Genomic DNA, 18,422 nt, shown 5'->3' on the forward strand with positions numbered 1-18,422 from the left:
TTTTCTAGGATTTAACAGTTCATGACAATTTGGCTATAAAAATTTGCAATGAGATCTTAAAATGTCCATTTTCACCAGAAATTCGGGTCTATACAAAATCCTTGAGTTCTTTGGAACTCAGTAACAGTCTTGCTAAAGATCTTTTGGTTCTGTTGAATGAGATTCTGGAGGTAAAGTATTTTCTAATTACTCTTATGTATATATTTTATCAAAGTAGAATTTATATAGTTAATATTAAGTTATACATGTTAGTATTCTGTGACTTTGCTCATTTGAGGTAACTATTTCCATCATAAATTTAATATAATTTTTAGAACGTTTTAAAAGAACTTGATATCAGCATATAGTCTTTTTGGAGGAAGGTGAAAAAATACTGCATCTAAAAAATGTTAATAATGTTCTCTGTTATAGCAAGTAAAAGATAGGACATGTCTGAGGGCTTTGGAGAAAATCAAGACTCAGTTAGAAAAAGGAAATAAAGAACATGGCGACCGAGCTGTGGCCACACAGGATGCCCGCACGGCTGTGGCTGGCGATCACAGGGAAGATGGTAATAACGTACTGACCCGAATATTTATAAGATTCTATCCTTTTCATCTTTACTGAGACACGTTTTGTTTTTTGTTTTTTTTTCTTATAATGTGGCTGGGTTTCAGAAAATTTTTCCAATTAATCCCCTTGGGAAAATGTATTACCGATTAGAGTTTATTCTACTTTTAGTTTTTTTGTGTGTACTTTTCTCACCATATGATCATGCATACTATCTAGGAGTTTTGCTTGCCTACATTCTAGTGTTCACCATTTTTTGGAACACGGACATGATACATTTTCAGTGGGTGCTAATGGGACTGGTTGTCATGTGTTTTATGAAAAATTGACTTGGAAAGACCATTTAAAATACTTTGAGTCTTTTTTATTTACATTGGTGCATTATTTCTTTTAATAGAAGAGGATAAAGAGCTATTTGTAACTCCTCACAAGGATGTAAAAGCAAGGCAAGCATCGAAATCCACTCAGCAAAAGACTAACAGAGGTAGGTAGTGTGTAGATAGATAGTTTTGTAATAAAACTTTTCAGTTTTGTTTCCCAGTGAAATACATTGTAAGTTTCCTTATCTTTGTGTCCTTAGGAACAGATTTATAAATGTCTTAGGCATTTTTTAATTCAGCTGATATTAGGTTTTGCTTTATTACCTAAAAGATTATATCAGTGCTGTTCCAGGTGCTTTTGATAGAAATATGATGTAAAAGATTGCAAAGGATTATTTGGATTAAATTGATTTTTATTAGGAAATGATCCATGATGGTTTTATATTATCAGTTGTTTATGTTTTAGCCTTTATATGGTTAAGTAATTTTGTCCCTTTCATCTGTGTAGTCTTTTTCTGGCTTGTTTTCCTTTTTTCCCATTTTACTTCATATTTTCCCAACATAATTTATTTCCCAAGGGATATCCAACAATAGGAGAGTTGTTGGAATAATGTAGTTGTTGACTATTAGGGGATCACTTGGAAAAAATCTGAAATTCAAGATCTTTTTATTGTTTTATTTTATTACAAAAGCAATACATGCTTATTACAGAACAATCAGAAAACACATCCAAGCAAACCAATATAAAGAACACTAATACTACTACTTATGAGTCGTATACTATTTTAATCCTTGAAGAATGTTTTTCTGAGTTCTTTTTCTATGCAGATTTAATTGGGTTCTAAATGGAATCTGGCCATAATATTGTTTCGTAGCTAGCTATTTAAATACTAATAGCTGGATGTCCCAAATTAGTCCCATATTGTTGGATAGTTTCTTGGGGATAATTGCATTAGATATTTAAATGCAAATACATAAGGTTGTGTGTGGGGGGGAACTTTCACATGAATAAGGGTATACAGATTTCAACCAAATGATCATACTGAGCAATACGGTTTTGATCAGATTGCTTTTAGTCAGATAATGTGCCATGAGAATGCCACCCACTCCCTCCCCACCCCCCACATAGCTCAAACTTCGTTTATACGTATTGTTTAGTTATCATAGATGGGGAGCATCCAAGGCCAAACTGTGTCTTACTTTTTAACCTTATAAATTTCTAGCAAGAATTTTTCTAACTCCCAGCATATAAAGGATCTAGTTTTTATACTGAACTGTTTGAATTGGCAATGTATATATTAAATATTTCACAAGAAGCCATTACTGTAATGATTAAAGTTGTTTCTTTAGGACCTAGACCTGTTTATGGTCTTAACCTACTTTTTCTCCATGCATCTTGTGCTGTAGCCATAATAGAGGTACTTTCTTTATATAACATGTTTTTCATATGCTTTCCTCCAAATACATTTAACTAAAATCTTCCACCTTATAACTTAATTTCCATATTTTCCCTTGCCTGTTATCAGAGCTTATAAAAGAAATTAATTTTAAATCTTGGTTAGGTTCCTTTTCTCTGTGGGGTTGATAATTGCTGTCAAGGTGGCTGGAGACTTGGAGGAAATCTGTTGAAGATGAAAAATAAAGGATTAGGGAGCCCAGAATATAGATTAAAAATATTAAGCAATTGATAATTTTCATAATGAACTGTCTTTAAGGACGCAGAAAAGTGACAGCTTCAACCAGGATTAACAGGGGACGGCAGATTTCTGAGACTGACTTCGAAAGGTACGCCATGTACCCCCAGAACACATAGACCTAACCTTTATTTATTTTCATGGTCTGGAAGTAGAAAAACATTGTAGTTTGCTTCTACTGTGACAGAAACTCAATATATAACAAGATAATCAGTGAAAACTATAAATCACTGTCTTGGATATATATCCTAAAATTCCATCATCAAGAGCATTTGACTTCCTGTGGCTGATCTGCTCTTCTTGTTAGCGGCATGGCCTTTTACTACTAGGTAATGAAAACTCGAATGTGTTTTCCCTTTATGCTTCCGTGTGTACGTCTACGTACATGATCGTGTATGACTCCTAACCCTGAATTAGCCAACTCTTTAGATTAGGTTTGGGTTCTCTACATTTACAGTGACAGGCTATTTCTGCCTTTCATTTGGATGTGTCATTGGTATAGCAGTGTTTATATTTGGTTTCTGGCAAGCAAGCCACTGTGGGAAGCTGAAAGCTACAGCTCTTACACTCATCCGTTTATTGGCAAAACTGTATTTTCAGTATATATCTAAGTTTTGACTACATTTAAAAATCTTTTTTGGGAAACATGGTGCTTGTGGTGTTTTAAGAATTTATTGCCTAAATCGAGAGTATGTATATTTTTTCCTTTCATTTCTTGTTTCCTCCAAAAAACTCTTGGGCAGTTGTTATGGTCCTCATTTAATTACAGTCTTCATTACAAAAGTTTGTTTGTTTTTTCTTTCTATATAATACCAGTTATAAAAAGAAATTAGCTAGGTTTTCCATGATTTCAGTTTGCTGGACAGCCAGTTTTTTGGTTTTGGTTGAGATTTTAGTTTTTAGTTAGTGGAATCAAGATATCAATTACACACTGATAGAATGAGAGTCAGAAACAAAAAAGTTTTATTTATAAACTGTGGTTTTAAAGCTTGTACTTAAATTGGTGTATTTTCAACATCTGTTTAGTGATCATGAAGTTCCAGAGCCAGCATCAGAAATGAAGAGGAGATTACCAAGACGAGCCAAAACAGCAGCGCTAGAAAAAAGTAAACTTAACCTGGAGCCGTTTCTGAGTGAAGATGTAAATTAGAAGAGGTGATGGCGGTGGAGTCCTTTCACAAATGTCCTTTAAAATTATGTTCACTTCTTTGCTCTAATAAACTTACCCTCTTGTCAAAATCAGAAAAAGCTTGACGTCTTGTAGGACTTCCTTCTGAGATTCCACATCACTGGGGTCTGTCCGTCAGTGACTGCTCCACGGACCATCCGGATCGGTCAGGGCGTCTAACCGGAGTCTGAAGCGGGTGGGCCCACGGACCTCGCGCTCCCGATGATGGCTGCGCATGCTCAGTAGTTTGCATTTGAGCGGCTTACGACTTAGCTGGGGCAGATCCAACACAGATGAACACATTTCCAGCCTCAGAACACACTTAAAAAGCGACACCTCACAGGCAAATGAAGCACCACAAACTGTCTAGCAAGCAGCTTACTTCCAGGGAGGACTAGTAAAATGAACCAAAGTGCCCAGCATCCACGTTCAACAGTTCTCATTTTGATAACTTCGTTTTGTGTTGCTCACGCTAAAAACATTTTTGGTAATGCTACCTGCATGGGTAATTTCTCTTCCTAAATTATTTGCATACGAGAGCCCTAGTTTTCTTGTTTGTGATGGTGTTTCCTGGGTTAGGAGATATCCACATATACATATTAGTCATGGACTTGCTTTCTATGTTTTTGGCATAAATGAAATAATATTTATTGTGGATGAAAAATACTAGTGGGAAAAGAATGTGACAGGAAGCCCTCTCATGGGCACTATTTTACTATTTCATTTATCTTCTGAAATTGGCACTTGTCTGACATGAAACTTCTACTATATGAAATCAGTCCTCTTTCCTTCTTCAAAACCCACCAAAACATCTTTTCTTATCCCTCTGATAATTACTTTTCTTTATTATTCAGATAGAAACGCCCTAACATTGGATGTTATAATTGTGCTTTTATAAGTTGATTTACCAGAGGCCATTTACTTAAGGTGATGTTCTAAGATGGAGCTAAAGTTAAGATTGTTGTGCTTTTTAGAACCAAATTGCTATATTACATACATATACATGTGCTTTATAAAACTCAGAAATATAAAAGGAGTCTGAAAGGTACTAAGAATGCTTATTAAGCAAAAGGAAAAGGCAGATATGGCAGTGATATAAAACAATGAAAAATAGATGATTGTTTTTCATTCTGTTGGCTCTGTGTCTTCCTGTGCTTCAAATTCTTTATGTAAATCTTGCTAAATCCCTGTAGTTTTAAAAATATTTTTTTTGGAGGGTAGGGAGAAATAAGAACTTAAAATGTACACAAACTAACTTCCATTTACCTCATAGCCAGGCTATCCAACGGGAAGGAGCCATGTTCTTCTATACTTACATGGACCACCGTACCAAAGCTTTCTCTGGCTGGGAAAAATAAATTTAAGCACCAAACCTTTAGTATTCTTACTATCAAGTTTTAGACACAATCACGTAAGCCACTGCTGAAGTTATGCTTTTGCGCTATTAAAGGAATATTCTGATTTTAAAAAGACATCCCTTTACACTTTAAAATAAATGGCTAAAATACAATAAAAATCAATAGGTATAAATCCATTTACCATTTTTCATTCAAAACTGGTAACTTACAGAAACCAAAGAGTATTCTTGTCTGTAAGAGGCACAGGTTTGCTGAAGAGTAAACATGCAATTGTGCCATTGTTCTTAGCGCGCACAGACTTCAAAGGTTGAAAAATACAGAGAAAGAAAACTGATCAGCTTGAATTCTATGAATGGAAACATGCTACTTGATGAAAAACTAGGATCAAATTTTCTATACATATATAACTTTGAAAGAGAGAGACTTCTAAGAGATACCTTTGCCTTTTGCCAGTTTGCTCGAGGTAGTTGGTATCCACCTGTTATACAACTGTTCATGGGTCAGGTCATCACAAGTCTTTACAATACTAGCCTTCTAAATCACATAATGCGTTATATATTAAAACTTTGTGCACAGAAATGAAACCGGGGACAACTGTGTACTTAAATTTAGGGCATAAAAAAAAAATCACAAAATAACCATTAAAAAGCGAAACATCAAAATCCAATTGTACTGCAGAGTTCCACAATGATCTGGTGTAAATTGTGTAAAACATACAAATATAATCAAAATGATTAATGCTAATGATTTAATATAAAGACAAATCACAGGACTAGAAATATTTCAAGATCAACTGATAAATGCTTATTGTTGAGCAGAAAGAATATTGACGTACAAAATAAAGATAGTGCAAGAAGAAGTGCGATCTATTTCTCTTCACTTTGGAGATTTTGGTTATGAACTGCACAGCTTGCTAGAGAGGCTGCTGTCAAATTCAGATTCCATTCAATGGGACGATTAAGGCACATCTTAATGGGGCTCAAAGGGCAACTTGCTGTGTTCCCATCGGACAAATTCAGTTTCTCATCGGTTTTCATTTGTAGCACGCTGGGGAAAAAAAAAAAAAGTGCAAAGCATTTCAGTTTTATTTACTTCAAAGAAATTCTCAACCTTGTAAAATAAAACTCAGTTTTATTGTTGGGACCTCTAAACATTAGAGTGGATAGAGCAGTTAGGATCCAGAAAGTACAGGAGTTTGTTGTTTTTAGCCCCTGTCTCCTTACTGAACTGAATACAATACATACGTAAGCTGGGTACTTCGGAGGTCACTCAGATACCACTGTGCAGCAAACCTTTACCATATACGCGGATTCCATCAGGAGACATCAGAGGACATTTAAGCCACTGCGCTCAGCAGGGTTCAACCCTTTTAATTTGTCCTTTAACTGACCAGGATGAGAGCCACTTTGAGACAAAAAGAAATTAACCTCTGCTGAATGCCAACTGTGTTTCAGGCACATTTACATCCATTGTCTCATTTAAGTTTGATAACAGGTAAGCGAGGCTAGTATACCTATCATCATAAATGACAAAAGCGAGTCTCGGAGAGGATATGCAGTCACCGAGAACGAACTGGAATACGGTCCTTGCTCTTTCCCTGATGCCCACTAGCTCTCTGATGAAAAATCTTTAGAATCACAGAAATCGAGCGTCCAAGGGGTAGCTAATTCACTCCGCACGTAATCCCAAATCTTAATAATGACAGTCAATTCGTATCTTCAGATGGGAATCCCTTACGTTTCTATAAACTATAATAGCTCGCTATGCATGAGCTCATTTGATCCTTCGTGGATCCGCTGGGTTGGACCTCATCATTCCTAAGCTGCTTCCAATCACAGGTCTGTAGTCTTCGCATCAGTAAAGAGGAAAACGAACTGGGTACCAGTGTTTAAGTGACTTGCTGGAGCTGGTAAGTGGCAGCAGCATCCACACTTCAGGAGCATTTTCCTGATCTCTGCTTGTACCCTCAGTCAACTGACTCGTTTGCCATTCAACTAGCCAGAGAGATCTCACCTGTTACACTGTATTTTAACAGCTACCATGTTCTCACTGAGTTCTCAGGTGAACAATCCCAGTTCCACTGAACTGCACGGTTCTAGTTTTATAAACATATGAAACAAACTGACAAACTGTAAGCTAGCTTAAAAGACTCCTCACCAAAAATAGCAAGTCACTTAAAAAGCTAAAACATAGAGACATGGTTAATAGAATTATATTTGAAGTAAATCGTGGCCTGATATTTGACAAATTAGAGTTCCAAAACATTTTCATTCATATCAGAAATCTTAATTGATTTTCGAATATATTTATATTGGTTTTTATCAAACTGGTCGCCTCATGGCCCTCAAGTTATTTTGTTTTAGCAAAGCTCAAATAAAGCAGTAATGTTTTCCCTTCCTCCAAAGACTGGTAGTGTTCATATTTTTATTAACTGTATTCCCAAAAGTTTGATGTACACTTGTTTGAGAAACTCTGAGGCAAGCTATGAAAATTTGATTATATTAATCAAGATAGCTTGGTAGATAATTATATCAAATATCAAACTCCAAAATGTCAGCCTTGAGCAAGAAATGGTCATGAACAATTTTGTTTTCTGTTTGCTATCTGACAAAGGTATATTCATCAGAATATTTTAATAACTATTATTGCTGTTTACAATACTGTAAAGTCAACTTTTTCAAGTTACTCTTTTAGAGTATACTCTACATTTGGGTACACAAACTCCCGAGAGGGTGGCCGTTGAGGGTGTACCTGCCCGGAGCGGGTGTGGAGTGTGCATGTGGAGTGTGCGGGCTGTTCACAGAGAGGGGATGTATGGAGGTGTGCGTAAAGGCTGAGTGTGCCTGAGATGGAGAGACTGTACACTTCAGGAGGGATCTTTCCCGGTCTGAGCTCTATCTGTTGGGGCACTGAGAGGCTGAGGAAGGATGAGACAGAGTGGAGAACCAGCTCGGCTCCTGGGCTCCATAACGCCAGGACTCCACCTCCCTGTCATGGGCAACTGCCATAGACGTGCTGGGGACAAGGGGTGAAGGAAGAGAGACTTCTTGGGAAGATCCTATAGCTTGCTTTGCTTTGTCCCAGGTTGGGCTTCCTACTCTCCCACCGCCCGGTGCTTTTGACTATCGTATGCATGGTTTATTCCTCTGGCTTGGATGACAACGATATCCACAGCCAATTTCCTATGTAACTATACATCAGAATGATGCAGCAGGGGGGCCCGGGGAGGCCTCAGGTTCAAGGTGCCCCCGGGAGGCGCAGCTGTGCACACTCTTAGCACTGACTGGTGTTCAAGCACAAAATGGATGTGACCAGTCTTGCCTTTACAACATGTTCTGCATTGTAGAATTTTATTTAGCTTTGCCTTGGATGAAATAAAAATTATGTTGAATAGAAGAAGAAAAAGAAAAACCTATACACATGCATGAGAAGAAAGTATCAATTAGTTTTTAAAAAGAACTAAATGTTAGTACTAATATACAGATTGACATGTATAATTCACAAATATACACGTAAACCTAGTTGGTGTGCAAAGTTTAGGCATTACTGATCTAAAAACACTAACCGAAGAATACAGCTATCTTATGGAGTGCTAGCCAGAGACACTGAACAAGAGCTGGAAGCGGCCTTTCTAGACCCTGCTCCCCCTTTTAAAAAAAGATGGGTCAACTAAGATATAAGAAGACAGAGAAACTGCCCTTTTTTAGTGTCCTAACCAGATGTGTGTAGACTAATGTCAGAACCTGCATCTGTAATCTAGAACCAACCAGAGCACTTTTCAATTCCATTTCTATACCATTAAAGTGTTTAGCGTTGAGTACCCACTAGTAAGCACTTTGGAACACAGAGATGACGAAAATACAGTCCACGCTTTCAAAGAACTTACAATCTAGAGGAGTTCGCAATGAATATTCCTTTATATTTGAAATTTTGACTAAACGGTTTATGTCGGGAATTTGTGGCATAATACACATTTGTACGAAGTGAGAGATTAATAAATATTCAACTTTTCTTGGTATACTTTTTAAACAGCCTTTTCTTTTGTATGTTTTAAAAATAGGTGCTATGTTTCCTAGACTAGAAAATCAATTGCTGTAATACATACAACGAAGTCTCTCACTGCTCCTAGTCTCTACTGTTACCATTCACACACATTTATTTCAACTATCTCCTTGCCCTCTACGCAATTCTGTATACAGTTCTGTATCTTGCTTTTAGAAATATGTACATTTTGGAGATTGCTTCATTATCTGTACAATAGATACTTGATTCTTTTAACAGCTACAGAGAATTCCGCTCTATGCATAGAGCATAATTTACTCGCCAGTCTACAACTAATGGACTTTCAGGCTATTCCAGTCTTTTGCTTGAAGTATCAACATACTGAGTCTTCTCCTGTCTCTTTAAGTATGTATGTATGCAGGGATCTCTGCAGAGTTAACATCGAGGAGTAGCGTAGTTGGGTCAAAGGGTGGTTTTCAAGTTGGCAGGTATTACCAAAATATCTTTCATAGACTGTGTGCCATTTTACTCTAATAATATATGAAAAGGTCTTTGTTCCTTCACACGCTTAACAATATACAATAAAACTTAGGGATTTTGGAAAACATGATAGGATAAAAAAGGTACGCCATTGTTTCACTAGCATTTCTCTGAGGAAGGTTCAGCTCATTTTCATATCTGAGAAGCCATCTGTATTTCCTTTTCTGTGTTCTTTGCCGATGGATGATCTTTTTATTGACCTGCAGTTAAGATTAACCTTTTGTTCTGTTTTACAATCTCATTCTCCTCTCTACCCCGCGTAGTTCATTAGTTGTTTGTATCTGCCTAGAGTGATTTTATCTTAAACCTACTCGAAGTTTTATATCATCAAATTTATGTCTTACATTTCAAGGCTTCTGTGCTTCACACATCAAGATTAGAAAGCTGAGCAGCATTTAAATCGACTGCCTGATGAAGTGGCTTTCTACGTCCATATCCAGGATGCTGCTGAGAGCTCAGTGAGTGTAGACAGTGGTACTCGTGAGTACAGAATCGGGGAAAAGAATGTAAAGACCTAGATTCCAATTCTGACACTATTAATGATCAGCCTAACTGACCTTAGATAAGTAACCTTGGCCTCCATCAGTCTCCTTTTCCTCAAGTGTAAGAAAAAAAAAATAAAATCAAGTGATTTTTTTCCTGCTTACCTTACATTTCTGATAATCTAATGAGAGCCCACTAATATGCTTTAAAAACCATACAGAACTATGGACAAATACAAAAGTTTAGTTTAACACTGCATATTTTGGTGAAAGAGGGAAGAAACTGGAGGTTTCTAAACCTCTAAATAAGGTCTCTCTTATCAAATTTGGGATCTCGATGGGAGTGAGGGCTGAACGAAGGTAAAAGGTGGCCTGAAGAGGTTATCTAGGCATCTAAGCCTAGCTTTAATATTTCAGTGATTTCGCCCACCCTAAAATAGAGCCTCTCTACACCATCTGAATGGACGCTTACAGAACATATGCATTTGGAGAGTATAAACATCTTTTGAGTCATGGAAATACAATGATCACTTGTGATTTAATGGTTACTGATAATTACGACAAAAATAATTTTAAAAAATCCAACTCTAATAATTTAAACTTGTTTTACTTATTAGACATGTGATGGTTCATTTCTGTCATACAGACTATGCACTTTAATGTAAGCTAGCCAAGCTGCAGGAAACAGTGCATTGCAGTGTGATTGAGACAGGCCTGAAAATATTTATGGAGCAGCTGCTCCATGTCAGGCACTATGCTAAAAGCCTTTTTTACGTTACCTCATTCAATCCTAATTGCCACTACTGAGGCTCAAAGAAGTAAAACGACTTATCCAGGTCACAGAACTGATAAATGGAAGTGTTCAGTGCCTATGATCTGTGACCCTGCCCTGCACACTAACTTGGGTTGTAATTCTGTCATAATTCTCCACATTAATATCCATTTATCTAATACTTCAAGTACTTGACACATGACAAGTATGTGGGCTACAGATCGCAGACAGAAAGATATCCCAAAGGGCTACAGCGATAACTACCCCGGAAGAGCTATACAGAGTATGCAGCTCCCTCATATTTAACTAAATCAGGAGCCGCTAATCATATTTCAATTTATCAAGGTTAAACGAAAAGTGCTAGGGCACAGACTAATATGTTTTTGAGAGCCACCTTAAGAGTGTTCTTTAGGTTGCGTTTCACGAACACAATCTTTTCACAGGAAGAAAGAAGTCGGTTGTACACGTGGATAAACCGAATTCTTGTACGGGATTTGGAATGTCAATAGTTTCTTTAAAGAACCTGAAACCATTAAATTTGACCTCATTTATTTAACTTCAAATTCTGGAGTCAGATCAATGAGTTGCCCTGTACTGGCTATGACCATTTTCTTACTTTTATTCTTTAATCTGGCTTCCAGCTCTTTCACTCTATGAAAATATCATTTACTACAGTCACCAATGAATTGATAAGTGTACTGAATGATACTTAATTTTCAGGGTTTTTTTTTTTGCCTTCCTAACATTCAACACTGTTGACCATTTCCTCTGCGACGGACTGAGCTGTGTATCGCCCAGGTTTATATGTTGGAGCCCTAACCCCGCTATGTTTAGAGATACAGGAACTTTAGGGGGTGAAATGACATCACAGGGTGTGGCCCTAATCTGATGGGATTGGTGTCCCTATGAGAGGAGACACCAGGGAACAGGAAGGTGGCTGTCTGCAAGCCAGGAAGAGAGCCCTCACCAGAAATTCAACCCTCCAGACCTCGATCGTGGATTTTCCAGCCTCCAGAACTGTGTGAAAATAAATTTCTGTCGTTTAAGCCATACAATCTACGGCATATATATATATATATATATATATATATATATATATATATATATATATATAATTTTTTAATGGAAGCCCAAGCAGAGTAAAAGACTCTCTCTCTCTTGGAACTTTTTGGCTTTTGAGACGAAACACAATGCTGGCTTTCCTCTGCCTAACACTGAAAGTCATCCCGCTCTGCCTCACTAAAAATGTGAGACTCTCTCAAGGCTGAGTCTATTAAAAGGCAGAGATTATCTGACTGGATGAAAAAGTAAGCCTCTACTAAATGCTGCCTAAGAAACCCACTTTAAACATAAAAGATACAACTAGGTTAAAAATAAAAAGTATGGGAAAAGATATACCATGTTAACACTACTGAAAAGTAAGCTGGAATGACCAAAGTACTGTCAGACGAAATGGACTTCAGAGCAAGGAGTATTTCCAGAGATAAAGAGGTTCATTTCATAAGATAAAAAGGTTGATTCATCAAAAGCACATAAAAATTCTAAATGTGTATGCACCTAATCATAGAGCCAAAACCTGAAGGAACTGAAAGAATAGAAAAACCCAGAATGATAGTTGTAGAGTTCAACACCCTCCTCTCGAATCAGTAGAACAAGCAGACGAAACACTGTGGGATGTAAGAGTCAACTGGCATTTCCACCGCTCCACCCAACAGCAGCAGGATGCACACTGCTTTCCAGAATGCAAAGAACATTTATTAAGGTAGATCTGAAGAGACTCTGAACCAAAAAAAAAAAAAAAAAAAAAAAAAAAACCAAATCTCAGTAAATTCAAAAGGACTGAAATCACACAAAGCATATTTTATGACCATGAGAGAATTAGAGATCAGCAACAGAAAGATCTGGAAAAATCCTCGACTATTTGCAAACTAAACAGCACACTTCTAAATAATCCATGAGTTAAACAAGGCACATGGGAAATTATAGCTAAAACAGTGTTTAGAGGGAACTTCTAACATGATCATATTAGGAAAGAATTAATCCTTCTGCCACTGCAACACTATTGTACATTCTGCACCAATGTTCTCGAGGTGTGTTCTCTGGACCAGCAACATAAACGTCACTTGGGTCCTGCTCCGTACCTACTGAAACGCACCAGTCGGAGCCGAGCCATCTCTTCTGTTAAGAAAGCCCTGCTCGTGGTTCTGACGCACACTGGTTTGGGCGCCGCTGCTCTAAAGCAGCACGGTTCTCATCTGGACTACCAGATGGTCTCTGCCCTCACTCACACTGTGCTGTTCATTTCCACGATGCCGTTGAATCTTTTAGAAAGGAGAATCTGATGATGCCATACACCTCCTCCACTTCCAAGTTAAATCTCTATCCCAAGAGCGACTGGAAGCCACTGAAAGTACGTAAGCGTGGCTTGCGAGGACATGCATGGTCTATGCGTCGCGTACTCCTTAATCTCCACACCATAATCCTTCTTTCTCTCTGGTTCTGTCACACCGGTCATTCCTCATCCCTCAAACCTGCCCAGACTTTTTCACTTGCAATTCCTTCTTCCTGGAAGGTTGTTCCTTCCCTTCCAGTCGTCAGTCACGTGAGTCAGTCACGGTGGCCAGGTTAATCCCAACTCACACAACTCAGCCGAATGGCCATTTCCTTAGGGAAGTCTTCCCCAGTTCCTGGACTTAAATCTCCCTAGAAGGAATTCTCATTGTACCACCTACTAATTAAGGACTTGTCAGATTTGTGTAATTATTTAGTCAATGCCTGCCTCTCCAAATAAACCTGAACCATGAGGGCAAGAACTGTATCTGGTTATCTTGCCCATTAATCTCACAGATCTAGCACATTGCCTGGCACACAGGAGACAAACATTTTTGAACAGTTAGTGGGATCTACGATACAGGCTTTTACAATCTAGCTGTCTATGTTTATATAACAGAAACAAAGTCACGAGCAAATGAATTTTGTAAGTGGCTAGAACTGGAAGTTGGGGGAAGGAAGAAGCAGCCAAGATCTTCTTTAAAATTAAAAACAAGCAAGAAAAGACCTGGCAGAAGGAAATCATTCAGACCCTACTCTGCCTTTTTTTTTTTTTTTTTTTGGTAATGTGAATTCAGTAGGCTTAACATAATAATCACAGAATGCTCAGCTCCACTACAAAGAAAACTCTTGACTGCTCAGGAAAATGAGGGGAAAACAAGGTGGCCTGAACTAAGAATTCTGAATTCCTAACTGAGGAAAGAAAAAAGAAAAAGGGGTTAGAAAAGGAGAGAATACTTGAGGAAGGAACTTCAGGTGTGAAGCACTGAGATCACCTTGTTCTAACAGGTGGCAGCTGGTTAAGGAACAGAAGGGTGACCCTTGAACTTACCTCATATAGACAAAGCAGGTCTGGAGGCTGCAGGAAGAGAATAAAGATTTACAAAACAGAATAAAACTGGCACTCATGGCTCCCCCAGCACCACTCTGCTGGATAAAAAGGGGCAGGTCTCGTCCCAGAGAGCAAACAGAACGACTACCCGTCAGAAATAGACTGCAAGGTGTGGAAGGAGGGAGGGGACAAAGAGGAGGAGTGAGTGGGCTGTGGGCACGAGTGGATATGATCATCTGAATCTACTAAAAACACCCAATGAATTCTTTCTATTTACACCACATCAAAATTCTACCGATACAAACAGGGGTCAGCAAGCAGGGCCGGATAATGAACATTTTCGGCTTCGTGGGCCCTATGTGATCTCCGTTGCAACTGCTCAGTTTAGCTCTTGTGGCCCAAAACCAGCGGCTGACACTATCTAAGTGAGTGAGCATGGTGGTGCCCCTCGCCATGGGCCAGACTTCTGATTAAGGAAATTAATTTTATGTTTGAAAAGTTTTACACTCCAGATCCACTCGAATGGAGAATCAACCAAATTATGGCTCTTCAAGGTATACTAATGTGGCCAAAGTAAAAACAATTTGAAATATTTTTTGATATGTTCCTTGAGTTCCTTTGTTACTCTAACACCTAACACGATAGATAGATCTGACAGATCAGAAGGAAAAGTATCCAGTACTTGGCGATTAAATGGAATGATTTCCCATGCAATATGTGTGGCGATTAGTAAAGCAGAATATCTGAAAAGCTCAGTAACGGCTGACAAAGTAATGGGATATAAAATATCCAAGAAAAAGTCTAATAAAAAAACATCGAGACAAGGGATTATCAAAGTAGCTGATTTATATTTTAATAAAGTATTACGGCAAGAGTGAGATGCTCTTTAAGACCTAAAACTCTTCCTTTACTCAGTCCCTCTGAAAATTACAATGCTGGGACAAATACTCCATTGTAAACAGAATGGATTTTTATTAAAAATTCCTGATTAGAATACTTTTTAAATAACTGAACCCAAGTTATAATTATTTTACTTATGGAACTGGCAATGAGCAAAGTGGTTAAATGAGGCCCGTCTAAAAATGAATATGTCAATGAATTTACTAATTTTTGCATTAAAATATCTATCTTCATTTCGTCCAAATTAAAATGTGAATTAAAGCTTGGGGAGACACCGATCTCGTGTTTTCCTAAATTCATAAGTGATTTTGTCACTGTGATATAGATAGTAAAGCCACATGAACTAACTGCTACCACAGCTGTTTCGTTCTGAACACAACATGTATTAAAATCTAATACACAAAAACAAAACGTATGAAATAGACTGATCAGGATGTGGCCATATTTGGCTTTTAAGTATTTACCACGGTGTTCTCTTAATAGTGAATCTTAATAAAGCACTTAAAATTTTGATTACTCTAACTTAATTTGTATACAACAAGGACAAATCTAGTATGTAAATGAACATATTTTTACAGTCATTCCATTATTTCTAGGAATATCACAATAAATATAGAAAAATCCTAGCAGGAAACTAGGTAGACATTTCCCAATTATGTTCTCCAAACCGTGCTCAGTCGGATATAAAAAGTTAGGATATGTATAAAGTTTGGAGAACACGGTTTCTCGTGCCAACGGGGCACTGTGACTCAGTAAGCCCAGGAGAGAGAGACCTGAGCACTTCCCCGTGTCATTAAACCATGGAACCCTTTGCACACAACATCTCGGGCGACCAGTGTTTCTGGAAATACATCTGTGGGAATGCTTGTGCGGCGAACTGGATTAAACTGTGAATCATCTGGAAATGTTTTTTCTATCAAAATGAAATTTAGAAAATCATTGACTCTAGCTTCAGAGTTTTTTTCCATTAAATTATAATAATGCTGAATCACCGCACATGAAGAAACTCAACTTGAAATTTGATTTAAAAATGTTTAAGGATATTCTGTGCCAAGGGTTGCTTTGACCATACAAATTTAAAAGGACACCTTGAGTTAGGACTACATAATGTGGTAAAATGTTCATAATCAGGACCAGAGGAAGCATGATCTGTCTGGGTTTCAGGCAGTTAAAGGAATATACTGTTAATTAAAAAGTCACCCATCAGTTATATGCCTATGTGAAAACCAGAATTTTGAATGAAAAAAAAAAAGCATATTCAGTCATTTTTGAGGTAGATGACAAAAAGGAAAAAGCTGACAAACTGAAAATTTTTCAGTTTTCTTAAATCCAAAGTGTCAACCTGAATTCTGAATTTTTATGGGGAAACTTAACGTTTTAGGATGAGAACTATAAGTTTAATAGCTTCAAGTCGACATTAGGTTATTCTAGTCTTAAAATATCCTCGAAGGTGTCCAAAATCAGTTTATTTACATCTGGATGTGTATCAATTAGAAAAGGCACACGTTTGCTCTGGGAACTTTGTCAAAAGACACTGATATTAAAAAGGTCCACATTATTATTTTCAATAGGCATATTCCATTTCAGGTCATTATCACCTCAAAAATCATCCCTGGCTACGGGCCCTTCACATACCCCATTTTTGCCCTCCCTCTCAAATCTATGCTGTGCACTACTATTCAAAAACTCTCCAGAATTACACTTTGACCACACAGGAGCAGCTCACTATTCATGGAATTCTTGGCTTGGTCTTTTTGTCCTTCCCTTACACCCACATGGTGAATTCAATTATTTACTATTAAGCCTAAGGGCCCACCTTTCTCCAAGCTTACGTTCTGGCAGCCGAGAGAAAATCACAAAGCTGTACACCCTATTATTTCTTGGGACCGTAATTCGAACCACATCCATATTACTGATGCCCACCATACTTCTTAGGCTACCTCTTGATTCGCAGAAAATCCTCTAATATCTTTAACATCTCCCCTGCAAGGTGATTTGCATCCTCATATACTGTTCCCACTCTTTTCACGTTTTCAGGGGGAAGTGACTCTTCTGGCCAAGACCCCCCTCTCTCTCTAATGATGCTATAATCGACTCACGGGCTTCGCCCCACTTTCTCTGCTTGCCATCACATCTTGTCAGCCTTTCCCACCAGCTTCTTCCCAGCATCTAACATCTTTTTTATTTATTATTATTTTTTTAACCCACCTCCAACAAGGATTCCCTCTCATTACCTCCCTGACTCCTTTCCAGTCACAATCATTTAGAGTTTTCTGTGCTAATTCCCTTCATTTCCACTTCCGGCATGTACTCAGTCATAAGGTTTCTGGCTCGATTAGTCCACCCAAACTGCTCTCTCCCAAATTAACCTCTTGTGCTATATTGGATGGAAAAGTTTCCAAGCTTAACTGACCTCTCGACGGCAGTTTCCACTGTTGTTTTCTCCACTGCTAAAATGCTTTTTTTTTTTTTTTGCCACCCTCTCCTGGCTTCCTCTCTCCTCCTTCCCCTCTCGACAGTCTCCTTTCACACACATCTTATCTTGGGGGCCATGGGATTCTAGGCTCTTCCCATTTTACAAGGGACCATCTCTTCCACCCTCACAGATTCAGTGACTTGCCGATGCTAACATTTTTACCTCTAGCTCAGACCTCTCTCTTGAGCGAAATCGAACTGCTCCCTAAACATCTTTTCTTGAATATCCCGCTGGCTACCTCAGTAGATTCTCATGTCTAAAACTGAACACTCTGAGCGTTTACACCGCAGTGCATGTCACCATCTACCTACCCAGGTGGAGAAGCCCAAAACCGGGACGTTATCCTTTCCTCCTCTACTCTCCAAGATGCATTGATTCTACTTCACAGATCTTTCTCAAATACATCTGTTCTTCTCCATTAACGCCGCTCTTAGGGCTCGAACTTTTTTTTTTTTTTTTCATTAACTGATGCTGAACTCACCATCTCAGCTATGCCTCCCTCAGGAGCTTTATCTTTTGCCATTTTCCCATCCACCTCCCTGCCCCCATCCTTAATTCCTATTTTATGACTCAGCTGTCTGAACAACATTACTGTGTTCCAAACAAGCCTGCACTCTTGTGTCGCCTGGATTTTCTGCGTGCAGTTTGCTGGGCCTGAAACACTCCTCTCCTGCAGGAGTCTGTGTCTAATTTTACGATTTCCTCCCTAGATGCTCCTGCACTCCACCTCTCCTGGATCACAGCACACATCTTCCCACTGGAAGTGCCTATTCACTATC

General features: G+C 38.2%; 2 protein-coding genes across 2 annotated transcripts in view; one reads left to right on the forward strand and one right to left on the reverse strand.

Moving 5' to 3' along the window:
- Positions 1-3,805, forward strand: part of NCAPG (non-SMC condensin I complex subunit G) — a 26,027-nt gene extending 22,222 nt beyond the window's left edge. The window contains exons 17-21 of the mRNA XM_016121257.2: positions 9-170; positions 412-550; positions 947-1,033; positions 2,585-2,654; positions 3,590-3,805. Of these exons, the coding sequence (XP_015976743.2) occupies positions 9-170; positions 412-550; positions 947-1,033; positions 2,585-2,654; positions 3,590-3,713 (582 nt within the window). The 3' untranslated portion in view covers positions 3,714-3,805. The remainder of the gene's footprint in view (positions 1-8; positions 171-411; positions 551-946; positions 1,034-2,584; positions 2,655-3,589) is intronic.
- The window catches only part of LCORL (ligand dependent nuclear receptor corepressor like), a 113,772-nt gene continuing 98,853 nt past the window's right edge, over positions 3,504-18,422 (reverse strand). The window contains 3 exon segments of the mRNA XM_036227545.1: positions 3,504-6,136; positions 14,268-14,278; positions 14,281-14,294. Coding sequence (XP_036083438.1) covers positions 5,956-6,136; positions 14,268-14,278; positions 14,281-14,294 — 206 coding nt within the window. The 3' untranslated portion in view covers positions 3,504-5,955.

The sequence above is a fragment of the Rousettus aegyptiacus genome, unplaced genomic scaffold (genome assembly GCF_014176215.1).
Source record: "Rousettus aegyptiacus isolate mRouAeg1 unplaced genomic scaffold, mRouAeg1.p scaffold_m13_p_10, whole genome shotgun sequence".
NCBI classification, from domain to species: Eukaryota; Metazoa; Chordata; class Mammalia; order Chiroptera; family Pteropodidae; genus Rousettus; species Rousettus aegyptiacus.